The 20,451-nt window shown below is 35.0% G+C and overlaps 1 protein-coding gene across 2 annotated transcripts in view; it reads right to left on the bottom strand.

The window, feature by feature from the left end:
• EDIL3 (EGF like repeats and discoidin domains 3) overlaps window positions 1-20,451 on the bottom strand; it is a 388,297-nt gene that overhangs the window by 9,624 nt on the left and 358,222 nt on the right. For both annotated transcript variants that reach the window (XM_072736863.1, XM_072736862.1), the window contains one exon: window positions 13,362-13,517. In XM_072736863.1, coding sequence (XP_072592964.1) covers window positions 13,362-13,517 — 156 coding nt within the window. The remainder of the gene's footprint in view (window positions 1-13,361; window positions 13,518-20,451) is intronic.

Genomic DNA, 20,451 nt, shown 5'->3' with positions numbered 1-20,451 from the left:
TTGGGGACCTCTACTTGCAACTGAGGCCTGAAGTGAGAGTGGATTTGGGAACTCCCAAACTTTGCAATGAGTAATTGATGCTGAAGGGCTATAGGTTTTACAGAGGACTTTTTGATACTTGTACCATTGATTAGTCTGAAAAGGGATATCAATTGTCTGAAAGAATTGTGCCCCAAACTTCCTCAACATTATGTGCCAGGCCTGTCAGAGATACTCAGGTTTCAAAATTAATTGTGAACTTATTCTTTTATGATTCTTTGAATAAATTTTAACATGACAATTTTCTGAAATTTATTTATTGTGGCCCTTGAGTACACTTTCTAAATCTCTTATTGTTAGGCTCTACTCTCTCCATTTTACTTTCTCTTTTTATTTCTGTTTTCTAGGTGATGTTTATTCTCATGAACATACACCTAATAAATACATCAAGCAACTAGCGTTACTTGTTCTTTTACATATTTGAGTAACAAAACAACTCAACATCTTCATTCTTCTATATTTCTTTAATGTCATTTCTGCAAAAGCTTCTATAGTCCTTGGGGAATATTACTTTGGCCATCTACTAGGGATTAATTTGAAATCCCCTGGGAAACTGGCAGGTTTTCTGAAAGCTGCAGAACATGGTGACATATATAAATCATTCTGTACCATATTTCATATTTGATACCAATTTTTATCTGTGTTCCTTTCAAAATGTTATTTTGTTCCACAAGCCCTTTAAAATCTGGACCCTCGTTCCTTCAGAAATTTCTCTGCTTCTCAAGCTCCCTCAATGAAATTATATGAGGCTTTCAAACTGCCTATCCAAAGATTTAACTTCAAAGGTCCAATTACAGAACATTTTTGTTTGATGGGGGAAGTAGAAGAAAAACATGGGGACAAGTTCCATGTCTTTCTTCCACTAGTGCATGAATCATTTTAAACCATTAAAATGAATATATGGATTCTCTGAGAAAATGAATTCCACTCCCATTGCTGCCCTCAGGAGATTTCTTGTGGCTCTGAAGTTTGCTCTCTTTTGTAATTATGTAAAAAAGTAGGTCTTTGGCTTCAGGGATTGCTACATTTCACTGAACTGATCTGGCTTTGCTTCATGTTCCTAGTGTATATAAATCTCTGATTATATCCCCCAAATTTTTACTAAACCACAAATTTGATGTTCACTTAGAGTTCTTGCAGTGTTATCTGCACTCTATTGTTTTCTCTGTTACACTTTTCTTTTTTCCCTTCAAAATGCACCAGTGAAAGACTGGTCAAAAAAATGCAAATATGTTGTCTTTTACTTTCTACTCTAACAATATAGGGTCATTTATTGCTTTTCAAGCTGTCACACATTCTTTCATTTTCCTGTAATTGATGAGAAAGCTGGTTGGCTGATTTTTAATTCTTGACTGGAAAAGAGGGCTGTGATATCTTTCTAAGAGTCATTCCTCTTTAGTACTCTGGGGGTTGGGAGTTTTGGGAAAGAGGAGGAAATTGCACAGCTTTGGGATAATTTTTTTTTTAAGATTTTATTTATTTATTCATGAGGGACACACACACACACACACAGAGGCAGAGACACAGGCAGAGGGAGAAGCAGGCTCCATGAAGGGAGCCTGATGTGGGACTCGACTCGATCCTAGGACTCCAGGACCACACCCTGGGCCGAAGGCGGCACTAAACCACTGAGCCACCCAGGGATCCCCGGGAGAATTTTTTAGAACTCTTCATTTCTGGTCTCTCATAGAAGGGCTCAACCGACTCACAGAGATCTGAGATGAAGGGATCTAAGTCTCCACAGTAATGGCCAACCACCCTATTTCTGGTAAACTGCCATAGATTATACCTGTGATCCCCTAGTCCACTGCTAGAGTGACAAGTTGAGCTAAGGAATTGCTGAGATCCAACCCAGGCAGATGACAGAGGAAGGGGAATGGGGAAAGGGTAGCCACTCCTTCTGTGCTTTACTTGCATAGCCTCACCTCCAAGTAGCTGGGGAGCTGGTCACTTCTTACAAAGAGCTAGAAGAGCCTCCCTGAGAAATTCATAAGAGTTCTGTTAAGTCTTAACCCTGGAAAAAGACACCGAGAAAAATCAAAGCAAAACTTTCTAACTCTGTTGATGTTACCTTCTTTCTCCCACATTTGGTGGCATTTGGAATACTCAGTCTAGAAGTCATTTAGTAGGTAGGACACACCACCATATTTAATTTCTTTTATGATGAAAGTCTCCTTAGGAAACAAGAATATCCTAGCAAATATATCGCATAGGATGATTGCCTATAAAGATTTATGAAACATAAAATATGCCATTCTAAACTGTGGCTAGAGATTTAAACTACCCTCTCTCTAGCAGTCAGATTTTTGATTGCCATAAGAAATATTCCTACAGAAAAAAATAGAACTGAAATATCATCTGCTTTTCAAAGATACCTATCTATAGGAGATATCACCAAGAGTATCTGGATAGCAAGACCATCTAATTTTTTTCTTTTTTAGTCTAACATCAGAAATGTAGAAATGCCTTTCTTCTTTTCTATAAAAGTACAAACAGTCTGCTTCTCTAATGAAGCTCAATCTTCATCTCAAAATTTCCTAAATCGCACAGGCCATTTTGCATTGTATCAGAACAATCTGCAGTCTGACTCTACCCGTCATAGAAGATTTTCAATGATGTGGCAGTAGAGAAATGGGTGTCTGATAATTCCCACCCCATTTTAGGAACCTTTCCCTCACTTCACATCTCTTCAAAGAGTCTCCACCTATTTTGTTCAGAAATGACTTAGTACAGAGCAATAAGAATGAGCACTGTAGTGACTTAAGCATTTGGCCATGTTTCTTCTAAGCCAGACTGGTGTTGAGGAAGAAACAGAATCAGGGAGTTGCGGAAGATAATTCTGGAGCTGGATGACGAGCTGGCAATGTGGAACCTCGGAGATGAAGCAGTTTGTGAGGTTTGTGCATATGTGTGTATATTTCCCTGGACATAGAAGAAAGGCATTCTCACTTTATTCCCCCTTCCTGGGTGCAGGAGAACATCTGGTGTAGCTGGAAGATCTAGGAGATCTTCAATGGAGACAGAGTGGCAAGATAGAAGATTTGGGATATACTTATACTAATAGAATTACTCATTACTCATCTGAAATTCAAATTTAATAGGGTGCGCTACACTTTTGTTTGCCAAATCTAGCAACCGTAAGTAAAAAGCAGAGAGAATCCTGGCCCTGAGCTGAGCAGGTGCAAACTCTACTTTGGTCAGGGGCTCCTGGGTCTTTTTGTCTCAATGTGTTGAGGGTATACTGATTATTAAATTATATTTGACATCGGGAGGAAAAAAATCACCTTTGCTGATATTCATAGGTACTGGTAAAGTACAAAATAGAAGAAAAGAAATAACAGTGATATTTTGCTATGTAAAAGTGATTTTTTCACTCACTTATGAAGAGTGCCTTCCTTTAATTATTGCTATTTAACATTTTTTTTATCTGTACAAAATTAATTCTATTTCTGGCTTTATTGGAAAGCCGGAAATTAACTCCTATGTTTGGTCTTCTGGTTGCTTTTTCTTTCTGCAGAAAAACTGGGAAAAATACCCCTTTCATGCAGGTACAATCATTGGGTTCATCTTTATTTTTTGAACTTATCTTTTAATCAGTTTTGTGTCTCAAATGACACCAGAAGCTTTATAATGATGAGAAATGAGTTGCCTCTATAATAAGGGCCCCAAGGGGCTTAGTACAGATGTGTGCCTTGAGAGCACATATAAATATGCTTTCTCCATCCATATAAATATGCTTTCTCCTTGAGATCCAACAAAAGGAAGTGTATGGGAATCACTACTCAATGGGTCATTTCATAGGGTGTGGCAGATCCAGAAATCCTTCCACAGTTTCTCATAAACATGGAATTATGACAAATATCTTTTATCCTTTTTCAGATTTAAACTATGAAAAAGTAGAAAAAGACTAGAATACTAATTCATTTTGAAAGTTAGAGATTTTTGTCTCATGCATTACAGCTGATTTGGTATGATGGTGAGTGGTAAAAAAGGCATGCCTGCCATGTAGAACTGGGGTCCTTGGGGATTTTGTCACCTTCAAAATATATTAAGCATTCAGAATATTAGCCGTTTGGTAATTATTTAGAAATAAAATGGGTTCATACTTTGGCTGTGTTCTAGCCAACTGGAAATGCATAGTTCCAACAATCAGAATAATGACATAGTTTTTTCTTATACTCAGACTGATCAAGTGCTCACTTTCATAGTGGGAATGATAACTACCAGATTCACATTAAATAGGACTCTATTTTTTCTAATCAATACTCAAAAATCTTCTCCGCTAAGCTCTCCTGCTTCAATCAGTTTCATTACTGCTTTTTAATGAATAATTACATACTTGAATTTTCAACAATTTTAAAAAGTTTTTTAGCCTTGACCATTCTCTTGGGGACCTATCGCTAATCAGTATTTTTAGGGGGTTAACCTTTTTAATTGATGCCTAAGATTATAGTTGGGTTAACACTTGATGGTCTTTCCAGTCATATACAAGCATGACCTAAACAGGAGAATGAGTAATTCTATTCCATTGAGGAATACTGTCACTATACAATTGTGTCTAATAATAGGTCGGTCTAACATAAACAAACATAAACATAAACATAAACATAAACATGAGATGTTCAGAATTTTCAGTGCGGATATTTTTTAATTTTACTTATTTTATTTTTTAATTTTTATTTATATTATTTCTGATGAGTGATGGCAGATTGGGATGACAAAAATTAAGACATTAAAGTGTTTTGGCTTTTGAGCACTGTGAAAATTCAGGCCATAAATGTAGTAATAATATATAATAATAGAAAGTTATTTTTAATGAACATTTTACTTTAATGGCATGTTATATAACATATTTCCTGTGGTTTTCACATGTTTTTCATGGTCTCAAATTTTAAGATAGCTTATCAAATTTTCTGGAAACAAAGTTCTTGAGTTTTTAGGACAGAAGACAATCAGCACACATTAAAAACATATATCCATCCCTCACTGCATTTCTCTGCATTGTTTGCTTCTGTCTCCATTGTTAAAAACAAAACCACTGGCCCAGAAGGGCATCAGTTAGGCCAGTTAGGCCGAGTTTGTAAACTGGGGCTTACTTGTTAATCTAATTGCAGTTTCAACCTCCCCCAGAAATGTGGTCTTAACTGGTCAGTCAGGAATTTTTGAGTGGGCGCCAATGAGTCTGCCACAGGGCTCTCTCCACTGCCCCAGAGGAAGATGAAGTAATTCTGCATGATAAGACCCTCTTGCTTTGACTTTTAGGGGAAAGCAGCCTTGCCTACAACAATCCTCTTTTGCTAATACAGGTCTTGCTCTCTTCTCCGGCTATAAAAACCTTCCATTTTGTACAACTCCTCTGCGCTCCCTCTACTTGCTAGATGGGGTGCCGCCCATTCATGAATCATTTCATAAAGCCAATGAGATCTTCAAATTTACTTGGTTGAATTTTTGTTACTTAACGCCTTAAACTTCTGTCTTATGGAGAACAATATCTCATAGCATCTGCGCTGGGATTTTATCTGTCACTAAATAGGAGTCATAGAGGCAGGGATGTTTTCCTTCTTCCTTCTTCCAACCCACCCCCATACTGGTGAGTTTATGGATTTTTGTGTCTGACGTTTACTTGTTTTTTCCTACTACCTTATGGTGAATCCTCAGACCAGTACACTGCTTTTGTTTTTTGTTTTACATGAAGATTGAAAAATCCAAATGCCATCTAAGAAAGGTAAAGGTTTCCATGAACAAAATTAACCATATCGTTTCGCTGCTTGTCTTTAATATCATAGACTGTGGCATGACATACAAAGAATTTTCTCTGCAACTTCAAAACTGATCCTTGAAGAAAGACAACCAGCTTTCTTTTGCCGTCTCCAAATAAACGGAATGACTTCTTAATGAGCTCCTTAAGATCAATAGCTTCTGATTGCTCCTGTGGCTTGTCTATCATTTTGGTTTGTCTTTTATCTCCAGTATTTAGCTAGTTACTGGATTCTACAACTGCAATTATTTAAGTTACTAACCCTTGTCCTGCTCACCTCCATCCCATAAATCCCATTTCCTAGTCTGCCCTTCCTTTCCTTGTCTTAAACTCTTTACCCTATATTGAGGACCAAACATCTTTGGGTAGGCAGAACACTGGGAGTTCGCGTTAAATTTGGAAATGGAAATACAGTCTTCCCTGTAGCTGAACTGCCCTTGTCTATTTATGTCTGGATTTGCATCCAGTCTTCTTCCTTGTTTCTGACCCCCAAGTCCCCATCTCACAACGGATTGTGATTGGTGAGTCCCCATCGTGCTGTTCTCTGTGCACCTTAACTGCTATCACACTTCTCACTGGTGAAACACGCTGCTTTCCGAATTTAAATTTGTTCAGTGTGGTTGTCCTTTCCCATTCCAGCAGGCAGATCTAAGTTTACAAATGACGTTCACTTTGATAAATCAGTTCTTCTATACTGGGTTAGTCTTGAGACACGGCCTTCTTGGTCAGGGACCTTAGTAAAATTTACAGAGACTCCATTCTTTTTTTTGTCAAAAGCATCAAATTTAAAAGGTACATAAGGAATTACAGGATCTCCTTGATTTTTTTGGTTGGTATATACAGATTATGGCAATAACTAAATGTCTTTATTCACATGTTTTTAGTAACTATTTAGTCTCTCCATATTATCAACCTTCATTTAGTCTTGATGAACACTTCAGCCCCTAAGATTGCACTGTTTTTGTTTTTTTCTTTTAATTTCTTACTTCTAGGCACCTGGGTGGCTCCCAGTGGTTGCACATCTGCGTTTGGCTCAGGTTGTGATCCTGGAGTCCCACATTGGGCTTCTCCCTCTGCCTATGTCTCTGCCTTTCTGTTGCTCATGAATAAATAAATAAAAATCTTAAAAAAATAATTTCTTAGTTCTGTGCATTTTTTTTTTTTGTCTTGCATTAAAAGTGGACTCATGACTTTCACTGTTTTCTCTGCCTATCAACTCCTGGGCTGGGCTTTTTAATATAATTTAAAATTAAAAATGGCAGGCTCATCATTGAACTTTATATTCTGCCAAAACAGAAGAAACATTCTCAGGTTGTGTCCTGAGTTTGAAGATCTGATAACATCTACATTTATGGGAATACAGGCAATTAACTGTATGTTCTTTCTACCAACACATATCCCAGCTAGGTTCCATAATACTGAATTATGACAAGAAAGAAAGCAGATAAAATTCGAAATAACAGTCGATTCCAGATGGTGTTTATTTAAATAACACTGTCCTTATTTTTAGACAATGCTGAAACTATGGTATTGTTTCCTTAACTTAGTTCCAGTTAAGTCACTCACCCAATATCTAACTAAGTACACTATAGTGACTGCATATAAATCTCTGTCGTGTAGGGGCACAACTAATTTGCTGTTTTTGAAGCTGAGTGCTTTGTGTAGAGTCAATTAATTGTTGGAAACTTCTTTCAGAAAAACAGCGTCTTTCCTTTCTCTCGTTGCCTTATTTGAAAATAGGAACAAGACCCTGAGTGGATGAGACTAATGGTCTCCATGCGAAATGGAGAGACTCTGTCCCTGATCCTGCTGCTCAGAAACATGTGGCTGCTCCACCTTGAAAGGCTAATTCATCCTCTTTCACTTCCCCCTGCTAGAATCCTCGAAGTCGCCGAATGCCACTGGGGATTCCATTTACTTTACCTCCCAGGGGATTCCGGAGGTTCCATATTTCTCACCCAGGTCAAATTTCAAAAGAGCAGCATGGCTCTGATTACTGAACTGACATCTCATCTGACCTCTGCCTCACTGAGGAGCTGGACTTCGGAGGCTTTCAATATTCAAATTTAATTTCAGCTACCTGAGAGTGCCAGCTTCAGCAGGAATAAAAGAATACCCTGCAGCATCTGTAATTACTGATTTATTTGAATATATCCTCCAATGCAGATTATGAAGGCTTTGCTAATAAGGACTGGTGACGTTGACGTTGCTGCTTTTTTTTTTTTTTTTTTAAACAAGGATATTGAGAAAAGAAGGGAAGTAGAGAAGAACCAGAATTTTTTTTTTTTTGCATAGACTTCTTTGAAATGATCATATTATTATTATTATTATTGTTCTTAGATAACTCTAAGCTTGTGCTACTTATTTCCTACAGTTATTTTTATCAAATAATACACTTGGTAGGTTGGATTTTGAGTCTTCAAAATGAACTGACTGAATCAAAGTTTTTCTACCGTTCTCGAGTTCCTCATTAGACTAGGATTGGATTTCTTTGGGCCACTGTCATATTCAGGTTCCCCCCCACCCCCCCAATACATCCAACACAGAGAGGACAATAACTGTCTGTGGAATACAGGATTGAATGAAGATAAACGTCACATCGTTCTAGATGCTTTCCCACCTAATCTGTGTCCTAAACTACTTAAATCTATTATTTAAATTTAAGATTTGTTTAAAGCTAATACATGTTACTTGCTGCTGTTCATGAGAGAACTGGCAAACATTAAAATCTAAACTTACTTTTGAGACATTGATTCATACTGACACCCACTGACAAATTAGAGGCCAATCAGTCCTAAAGATAATACATTCCATTCTGACTAGAAAAATACAAAACTACACTTAGTTTCAAAAACTTAAATTTGGTGCCAGTTAGAGTCATCTTTCCTACACATGCTTATTATTCAAATTAGCTGGAGCCTCTGGAAACATTTAGATTCCCCACAGTCAGAGGCAGGACCCAGAAATGTGTATTTTTTAACAGGCTCCCCCATGAGTGCTATGATCAGGCAATTCTGGTAATCAGTGAATTAGAGTTCACCAAGATGTTGCAAGATTGCTCTTGATGAATATGTGGCATTGATCTTTAAGGACCAATAAAATCTTACTGGAAACAGTTTTGGATTTTCTTGTACAGAAAATCCAGAGTGAAGTTGCAAATTTTTGATTTATGCTTTTAAAAAACCTGGACAATTTCAGGGAGGGGGAGAGAATACTACAGCTTTTTTCCCAAAGAAGAAAGCCCCCATGGAGTGAATTTAGGTTTATTTAAACACCATGACACTATGACTAATATATGGGATGAGAAAATCCATTTTCATTTCTAATTTTTCCATATGAGAACCCTTCCTGAAATTTATTATTGTTTTACTTTGGCTTATAACCTTAAAAATTAAATACTGGAAGTGTCTGTCAAATTTTGCAATTTTCCTGCTAACTGCAGTAAAAACCAGTTCCAAGAGTATAAAACAAATGTCATTTTCACGAGAGCAAAGGAACATTTGACTTTTAAATAAAAAATGTATCTGAATTCATAGTGTGGAGAAATATAAAAGTTAGTTAAATGTTAGGAAATATTGGAGACAAGAAAGAGAAAAATAAGAATAGAGATTGTGATGAGACAGTATCATCATGTGCTCCATCATGAAAGATATAATGTGGAATTTTGTCAAAAAATAAAATGCTAAAGTAAATGCAATTCATATACAGGCTCTGGGAAGATAGTGAAAAACTGACATTTCAATGAAAAGAACAGGCATCTATTTTTCTTTAATTAACTTTTGGCATAAACACACACATATATACATACATCCATATACAATGACACACACAATTAGACACTCTTCTGTACATGTGTACTTTTTCCTTGGTGTTGTTTTCCTGAGGCTTAGTCAGTTGTGACTAATGAAAAACAGAAAGGGCATTCATACATTTTTTTAAAAAAAAAATCGGCATTCATACATTTTTAGTATTTCATTTACACCACTTGTGGTAAACCTAGAAAATTGCTATTATTCTGAGATCGTTTTTCTGAAGTAATCTTGTTTCTGAATCTATATCAGACTCCTACACCCACATCCCTAAAATCTATTAGAGCAAGAAGTCAATAAAAACTGAAAGATACAAAAAAAAATTAGAAAATTTTGTAAATGTTTCCTTGTGAAATGTTCATACATAAAACATTTCACAAGCACATGTTTTGCTTTGAAACATTCAATTCATTTATAATATTTACGTGGATGAAAGTTTGTACCTGAATTTGCACTCGTAAATATTGAAGACTTTTTCCCTTATGGAAAGTAACCATGAAAAACTCACAAAGAATATTAGGAATCAATAGGAAATGACTTACTCAGAAAAAAAATTAATTGCTAAATTGCAGAGGGCTTCTGTAAAGAAAAGCACACCTTTTATGCATAAAAGCTTTCTGTATAGGTAAATAACTAGTAAAAATAGTAATAATGACAAAGCACAATAATTATTTGGATATATACAAATGTATACTCTGGTATATAAGTATTTTGGAATACAGACATACATAGAGATATGTGTGTGTATAATATATATCGTGCCTATATTTCCAAGTGTTCAAAGAACTTTTGCTCTTCCTTCTTAAACATATAGTATTTCTTTACCATAATAGTAATTGCTGTTTTCTTAGGTACAGTTTATTGGAGTTTGTTCTTTTTTTTTTTTTCAGTAATACATATTAAACTTATCTAATGTTTTTCTTTATCATACTGAATTAGTTATAATACCATAAATAAACTGGCTACATTTAATTTTAAAACTGCCAGTTACTTGGTGTAGGCTTAGCTAATTGTAATGTTTATAATATTAAAATGGTTTAATTCTTCAGAAATTTTTATATTGATCGATGACACTGATTTACTGTCTCACATCAGAATTCTGGTCTACATCCTTTTCACTGAGTATCAGCTTACTCTCATAGTTGACCAACTTGCCTAGTGGGAGCCTATTTCTTTATTGTAAAACTTATGTGGGGAATGTCAAAATCATGTATTATAATAAGTGTGGCTCCTAAGTATATGGGTTTATAGTTGTGATCTATTTTGTGCTTCCAGAGGTAGGTTTCTGCGGCTCTGCATTAATTTGAAGGTAGACTAGTAAGCTTAAAATGTATGGTATAAACTCTACAGAAATCACTGCAATAATAAAAAAAAGTTACAGCAAATAAGTCAACAACAACAAAAAAATACCAACAGGAATCATTAAAAAATCCTACAAATCCAAAAGAAGAAGAAAAGAAAGAAGTAGAAAAGATGCAACAAGTAGGAAAATAGAAAGATAATAGATTTAAACCCAATAATATTAACATTCGTATCAAATATAAATGGTTTAAATGCTCTGACTAAAAAGCAGAGATAGTAAAGTTGTAAAAAGGAGACCCAACTATATGCTGCATAGAAGAAATGTATTTAAGGGCAGCCCCGGGGGGCTCAGCGGTTTGGCGCCGCCTTCAGCCCAGGGCTTGATCCTGGAGACCCGGGATGGAGTCCTGTGTCAGGCTCCCCTGCATGCAGCCTGCTTCTCCCTCTGCCTGTGTCTCTGTTTGCTCTTTCTTTCTCTCTGTGTGTCTTTCATGAATAAATGAATGAAATCTTTTTTTTTTTCAAATGAATGAAATCTTAAAAAAAAATTCTGTAGAAGAAATGTATTTAAAATATAAGGTATAAATGAGTTAAAAGTATGAAAAAAACCCCACACCAATGTAGCATTAAGCAAAAGAAAGCTGGAGAACCTCTCTTAATGCCAGTAAAGGAGATTCCAGATCAAAAATATTTCCAGGGATTAAAAGATAATTTTCTAATCATAGAGGAGCTATTTGATCAAGTGTACATTACAGTCCCACTTATTCAGGCATCTTTTAACAGAGCTACAAAATACATCAAGCAAACACTGATATAACTGCAAGAAGAAATCAGGAACATCACAATTAGAGCTGGAGATTTCCACATTGCTTTTTCCATAATTGATAGGACAAGTAGATAGAAAATCAGTAACACAGAAAACCTGAACACTATCAAGTAACTTGGTCAACCCGACAAAAATTTTACACACGTTTCATAGAGAGATCATGAAATAAAATGCATTAATGTGCAATTGCTTAGTCTATTAAGGGAAAAATTAAAAAAATATTCACATATAATCATAAAGTCACATGCTTAATGTAAATAGAGACAAAAAAGTATTTCATCAGTACAATAGTTTGATCATATTTTAATTTATACCTCTTTCCTAAATCAATCTATACAAGGATTTTGCGAGTCTAACTGCTTTTTTTTAAAAATATTTATTTTAGAGAGGGAGGGAGAGAGAGGGGGGATAGAGAGAGCATGCACATGTTGGGGGGGAGGGGCAGATGGAGAGGGAGAGAGAGAATTTCAAGCAGACTCCTGCTGAGAGTGGAGCCCTACTCAAGGCTCAGTTCCATGACCCTGAGATCATGACCTGAGCTGAAACCAAGAGGTGGACACTTAACCAACCCAGGTGTCCCTCCAAATGTGCTTTTTAGTGACTATTACACATGGATATTAGATAAGAATACTTATCTACCTTAAAATTAATTTCAAGAGCTATACAATTATGAAGTTTAAAAAGCTTCATCTTATGGAATGTATTTTCATTCTCTATGCATCAGAATGACTACTGTAAGAAAGTAAAAGGTAGAGACTGAAACAGTTATTTGCCATAAATCATGGCAGGTATTTGTCCAGGGCTCACAAATATATTTGAAGACAATTTAAAGAAAAAAAAATCCTATATCCATTCCATCTAAGATCTATTGATTAGAAAACATACCATTATTTTAGCTTCTTCTAGAAAATAATAAATGCTCCCAATTTAATTGTGACATTGTAAAATAAACCAATTTCTGAGATACTAAAATGTAAAGTGTGTGTGTGTCTGTGTGTGTTATGAGATGTTAAAAGGTAAATAGGTGTGGATTTTATCATTGAAACCTAGAAACATGTCTCCCTTAAAATGAATTTTATGTGAATTGAATTTAAACTCTGTTGACTCACTGGAATAGCCATGCCAGGCTTAATATTGCTGAGAAAATGTATCATGTACAATGTCTGACTCTTGGTTTGTCTCAGATCATGATCTCAGGGTCATGAGATCAAGCCCCGAGTTGGGCTCCACGCTCAGTGAGGAGTCAGCCTGAGATTCTCTCCCTCCTCCTCACCCTCTGCCCCTTACCCAGCTTGCATGTGTGTGTGCTCTCTTTTTAAAATTAAAACAATAAAATCTTTTTAAAAAACAAAATTAATAGTGGCAAGTATTCAAACAATGATCATTTACATGTGCTTTATTAAATTTTTTGTTTCTATTAGGTTTATAAAATATAAGCAAATTTTATTTAGGTGGATCTTAGCTAATTGAGACTATGGGAATGTTAAAGTTTTTTATTTAACATACATTTTTTCAGTTGTATATAGCCATTATTTTTAAGGCATATGTATAAATAGTTCACTAAATCAAACTTAAATACAGTTTGGTCTTCCATTTCTGGATGTTACAAACCACTTGGATCACTTACCTTATCTTTTCTTTGTTTTTCATCTTGGTATACAGTCCAGTGTTCTCCATCATTGCTGTAAGCTAGTTTGTAGGAGCCTACGAACTGTACATGACCAAAATCCTTAGCTCCTTGTGTAATAATGCCAGTTACTTTGGTAGGAACCAGCAGGTCCACCTAAAAAAAAAAAAAAGGAAAAGACATGATTTAAACAATAGAGTCCATGATAAATTTGCAAGTCTTTTGAATTCAGGAGATAAAGTAACATACATGCTAAAGCCAAAAATGCACTGATTATTTGTATTTTGAAACTGATGACTGAGTCTTTTATTGGCTTACAACTTTGATTTTGCCACTGGATAAGCTTAGTTGAAAACTATTTTGACCATTTTAAAATAAAAAGTGATAGTCATTTCCGTCTACCAATCAGTTGTATATTAAACCAATTCATCTAACTGTGCAGTTTTGTACAACTATGATTGTACAAAACTGCAGGGCTGACCTTCTTGAGATGATTGTTGTCTTTCAGAGTTAGGGCTTATAATTCAATTTGCTGACTTTACTAGTCAATTCAATAATAATAAAAATAAAGCTGCACTTGTGTACACATCAGGAATAAAAATATTATATGTATCACAGTTAAACATTAAAGAAAAAGCCACCATTGTTTCCATGAATTTTAATCAGTTCAGGAATACATAATTAAGTAATAGTAACCACTGTTCAATGAAAATCTCTTTCAGAAAATGACAATCCTAAACATGCCTAGGAGGAAGTCAGGCATTCTTCAAAAATGAAGGAGGATTAAAGTATGAATCTATGACTTGTGGGATCTGTACTCATGATGTGTTTGTTCCTATAAACTATGCACTTATAAAACCACACACCTGTGGTAAGCATTTAATTAATCAAGACGTAATTGAAGCAAAAAGATAAAATTGGTATTTATGAAAAAAAGAATACATAACATTGAATAAGTTAACATATTTCTTCTTTGTTCTCTAATTCATGAAGCTTTTCTTATGATGTGAATTTTTTAAAATTATAGGAATCTTTATTTTCCACGTGGACAATTCTTGTAAGAACTTTACCTTTAGGTTTATTAATGTTCCTTGATCTACAGCTTCCTCTCTCTTTCCACAATAGCCATATACTTCCTCTTACTTCCTATGACTAAGTGTTCTGCTTACATCCTTGATCTTATCATCTTTTGCTGTTGTGATCCTATGTGTGACCTTGGTGGCTTTCAACCACTCTGTCCTTTTGTTTCTATTTCAGGTTCTCCATCCTGTGAGATGTATGTAGCCACAAATAGATAGTTGTGGGTCAGATATAGTCCATGAATGAAAAGAGAAGTCTAGGGAGAATGTGTTGAATAGACCATATTTAATGACTGTATTTAGATGCTCTTAAATAAAGATTTGGAAAAAAACTCCCAATGTTTCACAGCCTAGGAATGTTTTAAAAAAAACTCATAGGGGCTTTTCACTTTTTGGAATATTCTTAATTAAAGACATTAGACTCAAACTGGACGATAGGTAAAGACAGAAAATTACCTTTAATGCTTTATCAAAACATTTTAGAAGTTTTAGCAAAAACCATAAAGTGCTTTTATTTTTGCTATTTCCCAACAATGTATTCTATCATCTAAAATGTCTTATATGTCCCTCTGATGCAAGATGGCGGAATTATGATACCTGGGAAGGAAGCTGTTGATGCCTCACATACACCATGCGGAGTGCTTTCTTATACATCCTCACTGAACACTTTCAACAGCCCTGCACAGTACCTTTGAGATGAGGAAACAGATGCCTAATGTAGCATGATGCATGAGCCAAAGATAAATAATGAGCAAAGGGAGGATCCTAGATTACAAATCTATCTTTCTGACTCAAAGCTCCACCATACAAATAAATTCTCACTCAATGGTTTCTTTCCATTCTCTGTGACCATTTCAGAAATTCTGAAGAATCTCAAAGCTTCTTCACCATACTCATCAAACTTACAGTAACTCTACACCCCAAACCAAACCAATGCCAGCTTTACGATACTAGAAGAGCCCTGTGTTTTAACACGAATTTCCTCTCTGTTCTTCCCCTGTCCACGGTTAAAAATACAAGTTGCTTTTGTTGTCTTAAATCCAAATATAATTGCGCAGAGACACCTAGGCATAGCCACTGGTCTTCAAAATGCTCTCAATGTCGCTGACACTCAATTAATGGGGGATAAAAACCCAAAACCTTACAGTATTCTAAGCCAGTGTGTTACCATCAATGCTATAAACACACAGGAACTCAAATGGTCTCCAAGAATATGAACACTTCTGAGGCTGAATTCTTTAGTCCCTAGTTTCTATGAGTCTTTAGCTAAGATGACGCAACGAAGAGTCTTATAGCATATCTCTTTTTCTGTGGTATTTGTTAAAGTCAGCTGGGTTTCCTGCTGGGTGGAGATGTTTTCTCCTTAAGTTGTGTGTCTTGGCTCTTTCTAACAGATATGTTTTTCTCCCACTCTAACTGCTCCCCTTCTTCAGCTTTTTTTTTTTTTTAAACTAGAAATGTTTTTCTTTTTTGTTCCAGTTAAGTCAACTTCTCTACTTAAATAGTCAGCAATCTGTTTCAAGCTGGATTTTGTCCTAAAAATTGCTACATTACACTCAGAATACCAGGCCTAAGCAAACCCCTTTTAGTGTAAAAATAATCAGCATCCCACACCTAACACGAAATTCTGCAAAAGGACATGTACAGATCTCAGTCTGACACACAGACATGTCACTCTCATGTTCAGCACTCAGGATGATCCCAGAAAAGCTCATCTTCTGAATCTATGCTTACCATTGGCCCATAAGTATTTTGGCTTCTTATAGATCTTCGGAGTTAAAGTTGTACTGTAAACATGCTGGACAAAATGCCTTTAGCTATTTTAGATAGACCCTCACCTCCCAAGGTTTGGCTCGAATACAACAGGTTATTTAGGGCACTGAGCTGGCATATGGGTAGACATTTGGCTTAGCGCACTGCACTTCATGTCTGGATCTGTATTTAATGTGCCTTACATATAACAGTCTCTCAATGAAGGTTTTGGTGGATTGAGCTAAAACCACTTCTTAAGTATGTTCCATGGACAAGAACCAACCGTGGCTAAGGATGCCACAAGATACTATAGCAGAAAATGCCAGCTGTCTTTCTCTTATTTTTTTACGTAGGATAACATCACTGGTCCACGAAACACAGTGTCACAGTTGTACCATCCAGTTTTTACTGGGAAAGGCAACTAATTAAACATCCTCTCTGATCTTCTGATTGTGAAATGCAGTCTATTGTAGAAGGGCTGGATGGTCTGGGTCCCGAAATGACTACTCTTACTGGCTATATGCCCTTGGGGTGGCTACTTGACTTGTCTACATCTCAATTTCCTCATCTGAAAAATGAAAAGAACAATCCTCATAGGATTTTATGAGTATTCGGTGAATTTATATTTACTAAGTTTGTAAAACAACACATAGAATATAGTAAGGGGCATATAAGAATTTGGTAAGAATAAAACAATGAATAAATTTAGGGGAATACTCTTATTATCAGTCTCAGCATGTTATTAGAAACATAAATATAGAATCAAGGAAACAGGGTGGCCAGATAGTCCTACAAACAACTTCTGGATCATAGTACATGATTTATGGGTGAAATCATTTACTATTTCCTCTTAATTATATGAGAAAAAAAAAGGATGCATATATAGAGAGGCTTAAATGATATGTAAATAAAGAAAAAAGTATTTCATGAGGGTTATGTAGGAATGTAACTTTTTTGTTGTAAAACATTCCATGTTTTAGCGAAGCGTAAATATTTTTAGAGTATCTAACTTAGGAAAATTGTAGAACAACTAAGAGTATCTGTTTGAGAAAGGTCAAGATAAATGACATTTCAGAGGTCTGCATCACCTTGACAGATGGCTCCCTGGAAGGGCAGAATAGGAAAGTCAGCTGATGTTCACAGAGATGTTCTTAAAAGGGTGAGGAAAATGAAAAGTGATATAGATAAATAAGTGAAAAGAAAAGAAAAAAAAAAAAAAGACCAAAGAGACGTATCACAGAAACATGCAACAGAGATGCATCTAAAATGCTTTAGAGCTCAGCTATCTTGAATGACATATTTTATAACTTCACAGAACTTGGTAAAATTAATTCATTAAATATAAGTAACTTTGAAGCTAATATAATTACATAGTGTTCAAAAATGAGATTAAGGGCAAAATGTTTAGACACCATTTTGGTTTCAGTAAAGAAATTTTTACTGTAAATTACATAATACAATTGTATGTATTCCTACCTATACTTAAGGCACATAATTCCTTGTACTTGGTATTTGAACAGTATTGTTGGTTATCAGATGTTGGTAACACTTTTAGCCCATATTTCCAGGGCAGCTAGTTAATGTGATCAACTTATTTTGCAATATTATCCAGCTTGGGACGCCTGGGTGACTTAGCGGTTAAGCATCTGCCTTTGGCCCAGGTCGTGACCCCAGGGTCCCGGGATCGAGTCCCACGTTGGGCTCCCTGCATGGAGCTTGCTTCTCCCTCTGCCTGTGTCTCTGCCTGTCTCTCTGTGTCTCTTATAAATAAATAAATAAAATCTTAAAAAAAATATTATACAGCTCAGCATCTGATATGATCTAGTAGGTCTAAGGTTACAGGTTCAGAATTCTTAAAATCCTATATACTATATATTAATTTCACCAGTCATTACTGCTTTCCTTCCCTCTTTACTTTTACTGAAAAAAATTTAAGTTTCTAATATTTTTAAATATTTAATGTAGCAATTACTTTTTTCCATGTTGGACTTAACAGTTATGAACATTAATACAAAAAATTGTACCATAAAATAACCTTTCAAAAAATTGAGGGACTTTTCTGTTTTACTAGTATTCTGTTGTATGCCTTTTCCATGTACAACCACATATAACCCCTGTGTGGTGCCCTAAACAAGTTTTGTAAGCTTAGGTGATCATTCAGAAGCATGTTTTGTAGGACACCAGGCATATAGTAGACATTCCAAATGTCTAGGCATCATTTGCCCTGGTTTCAAAAATTGAGATATTTCTGTACTTAACAATTACCTGCAATCTCAAACCTGGGTTACACCCCTGTGATTGCTGTTGGCTGATGACTGCTAACTTTTTAAGAGTTCGCTTAGAATCATGCAAGTAGTTCAACTGCATGTTTTAACTGAGGATGGGAGATAGCATAACTATGCATAATTTACATTTAATAATTTTAATTTAATAATATTTCTCACATTAAAAAGTAATACATGCTGTCAAGAAAAATTGAAAATATAGAAGGAGTAGAAAATAACTGTCTCACTACCAGATACAATCAATGTTCTTTCTAAACACATTTTTTAGACAAATTTGTTGTACTTGGCATTTGATTGGGTTACCAGGTGTTAAGGTTACACTTTTAGTCCAGATTTGCAGGTCAATTAGTTTATTCTTTTCCCCCCTTAATATTTCATTTGTAGTTCTCTATGTCAATAAACTACGTTTAAGATTTTTTTTTTTTTTTGCCATAACATGCCATGTTAAGGATTTACCACAATCATTTACTATAAAACATTTACTTCTCTCTGTATCCTCAATTTTTTTCTATTAAAATTAACACCCCCATAAAACCCTAGTCCTTTCATTTGGCCACACATCTCATTTACATGGGATAAATTCATAGAATTAAGGTTATTTGGTCGAAAGATGTGAAAATAGATTAGTTTTCTCAAGATAAATAATAAACACTCATTGTGAAAATCTCAGTGGTAAAAGAGAAAGAATTCAGATAACAATCTATAATTTTATTATCCAGAGTTAATTCTTATTGACCTCTTGATATTCATATTTGCAGATATTTCTTATTCCCATTTTTCTTCATAAAAACAAACACACAGTATACGTGTTGCTTTATAACTTGCATTTTTTCACTTCATCTGGATTTTTTTACTTATAAACAACAGTAATAGTGTGTCATGGCTCTAACATTCTCTGTTATAGATACATGAATGAATATGAAAATTATTTAACCAGTCCCCTATTGATATTCCTTTAGTTTGTTTCCAATTCTTTTTTATCAGTAAAAACGTAGAATGAACTCCCTTGTTCATATCTTTTGCATTTGGTGTAACTGTTTCTTTATCAGCATAAAAGACCTGCTATTTGAAACGTGATACTGTTTCCTTTGTCTCCAGAAAGATTATACACTGCATCTACAGTATATATTTTTTTCTCTACATACTCACCAATCCCGTTTTATAACATTTTATTTTGACAATTTCAAAAATGGTATTTTTACATTTAACGTACATAAATTGCACTAAATTACATTTGATTAGATTTACATTCTCCTAATTTTTCAGTCTCACTAATAATACATACGTATAGTCTCTCTAATGTCCTTTATTAACTACTGGAGTAGAGATTTTCTTATTGGCTTTAAGAATTATGTATTTATACAGCATCAATATTGGCTTCTGTCATATTCATTGCATTTTTTCCTAATCTGCTGTTATTTAATTTTAAATATGACGTACAAGTTTTAAATTTTCCTATACTCAAATCTACCAATCATTCCCTCTGTGATTACATATTTTAGTATGCTTAAAAAAATGTCTACTTAATTACATTGTTTAAATATCATCTAAATGTTTTCCTATAATTTTCTGTGGGTTTTCCTTCTATGTTTTCTTTCAACATCTAAACCTTCTTGGCTTTATGGATATGTAGGATGTGATAAAAAGTTCATACTTAATTTTTCATAAGAATGTAATTTTCTCAACACTTTTCCCCAAATAACCCAGTTCTTTTCGTTCGTTTCTCTTCTCTACCTGGCTGATAGTTACAAGGTTTGCTCTTTAGTTTTGAAATTAACACTACTAATGATGGCCGTCATCTTCATATACCAGGATATATCTTGATGAGAGTAGAGTCTCTTTTGCTGCTTCTCAATGGAATCAAGTGGGTCCATTCAAGCTGTAGACTAATTTCTGCAGGAGGGAGGTATGGTCAACAGGTTTTCCTGTATTAGAGTTTGTTTAAAATGTTGCTTCTGCTTCTTTTTGTGTCTC

The sequence above is a fragment of the Vulpes vulpes genome, chromosome 14 (genome assembly GCF_048418805.1).
Source record: "Vulpes vulpes isolate BD-2025 chromosome 14, VulVul3, whole genome shotgun sequence".
Classification (NCBI taxonomy): Eukaryota; Metazoa; Chordata; class Mammalia; order Carnivora; family Canidae; genus Vulpes; species Vulpes vulpes.
Note: the sequence above shows the minus strand (reverse complement) of the source record. Positions and strands in the feature narration are given on the sequence as shown.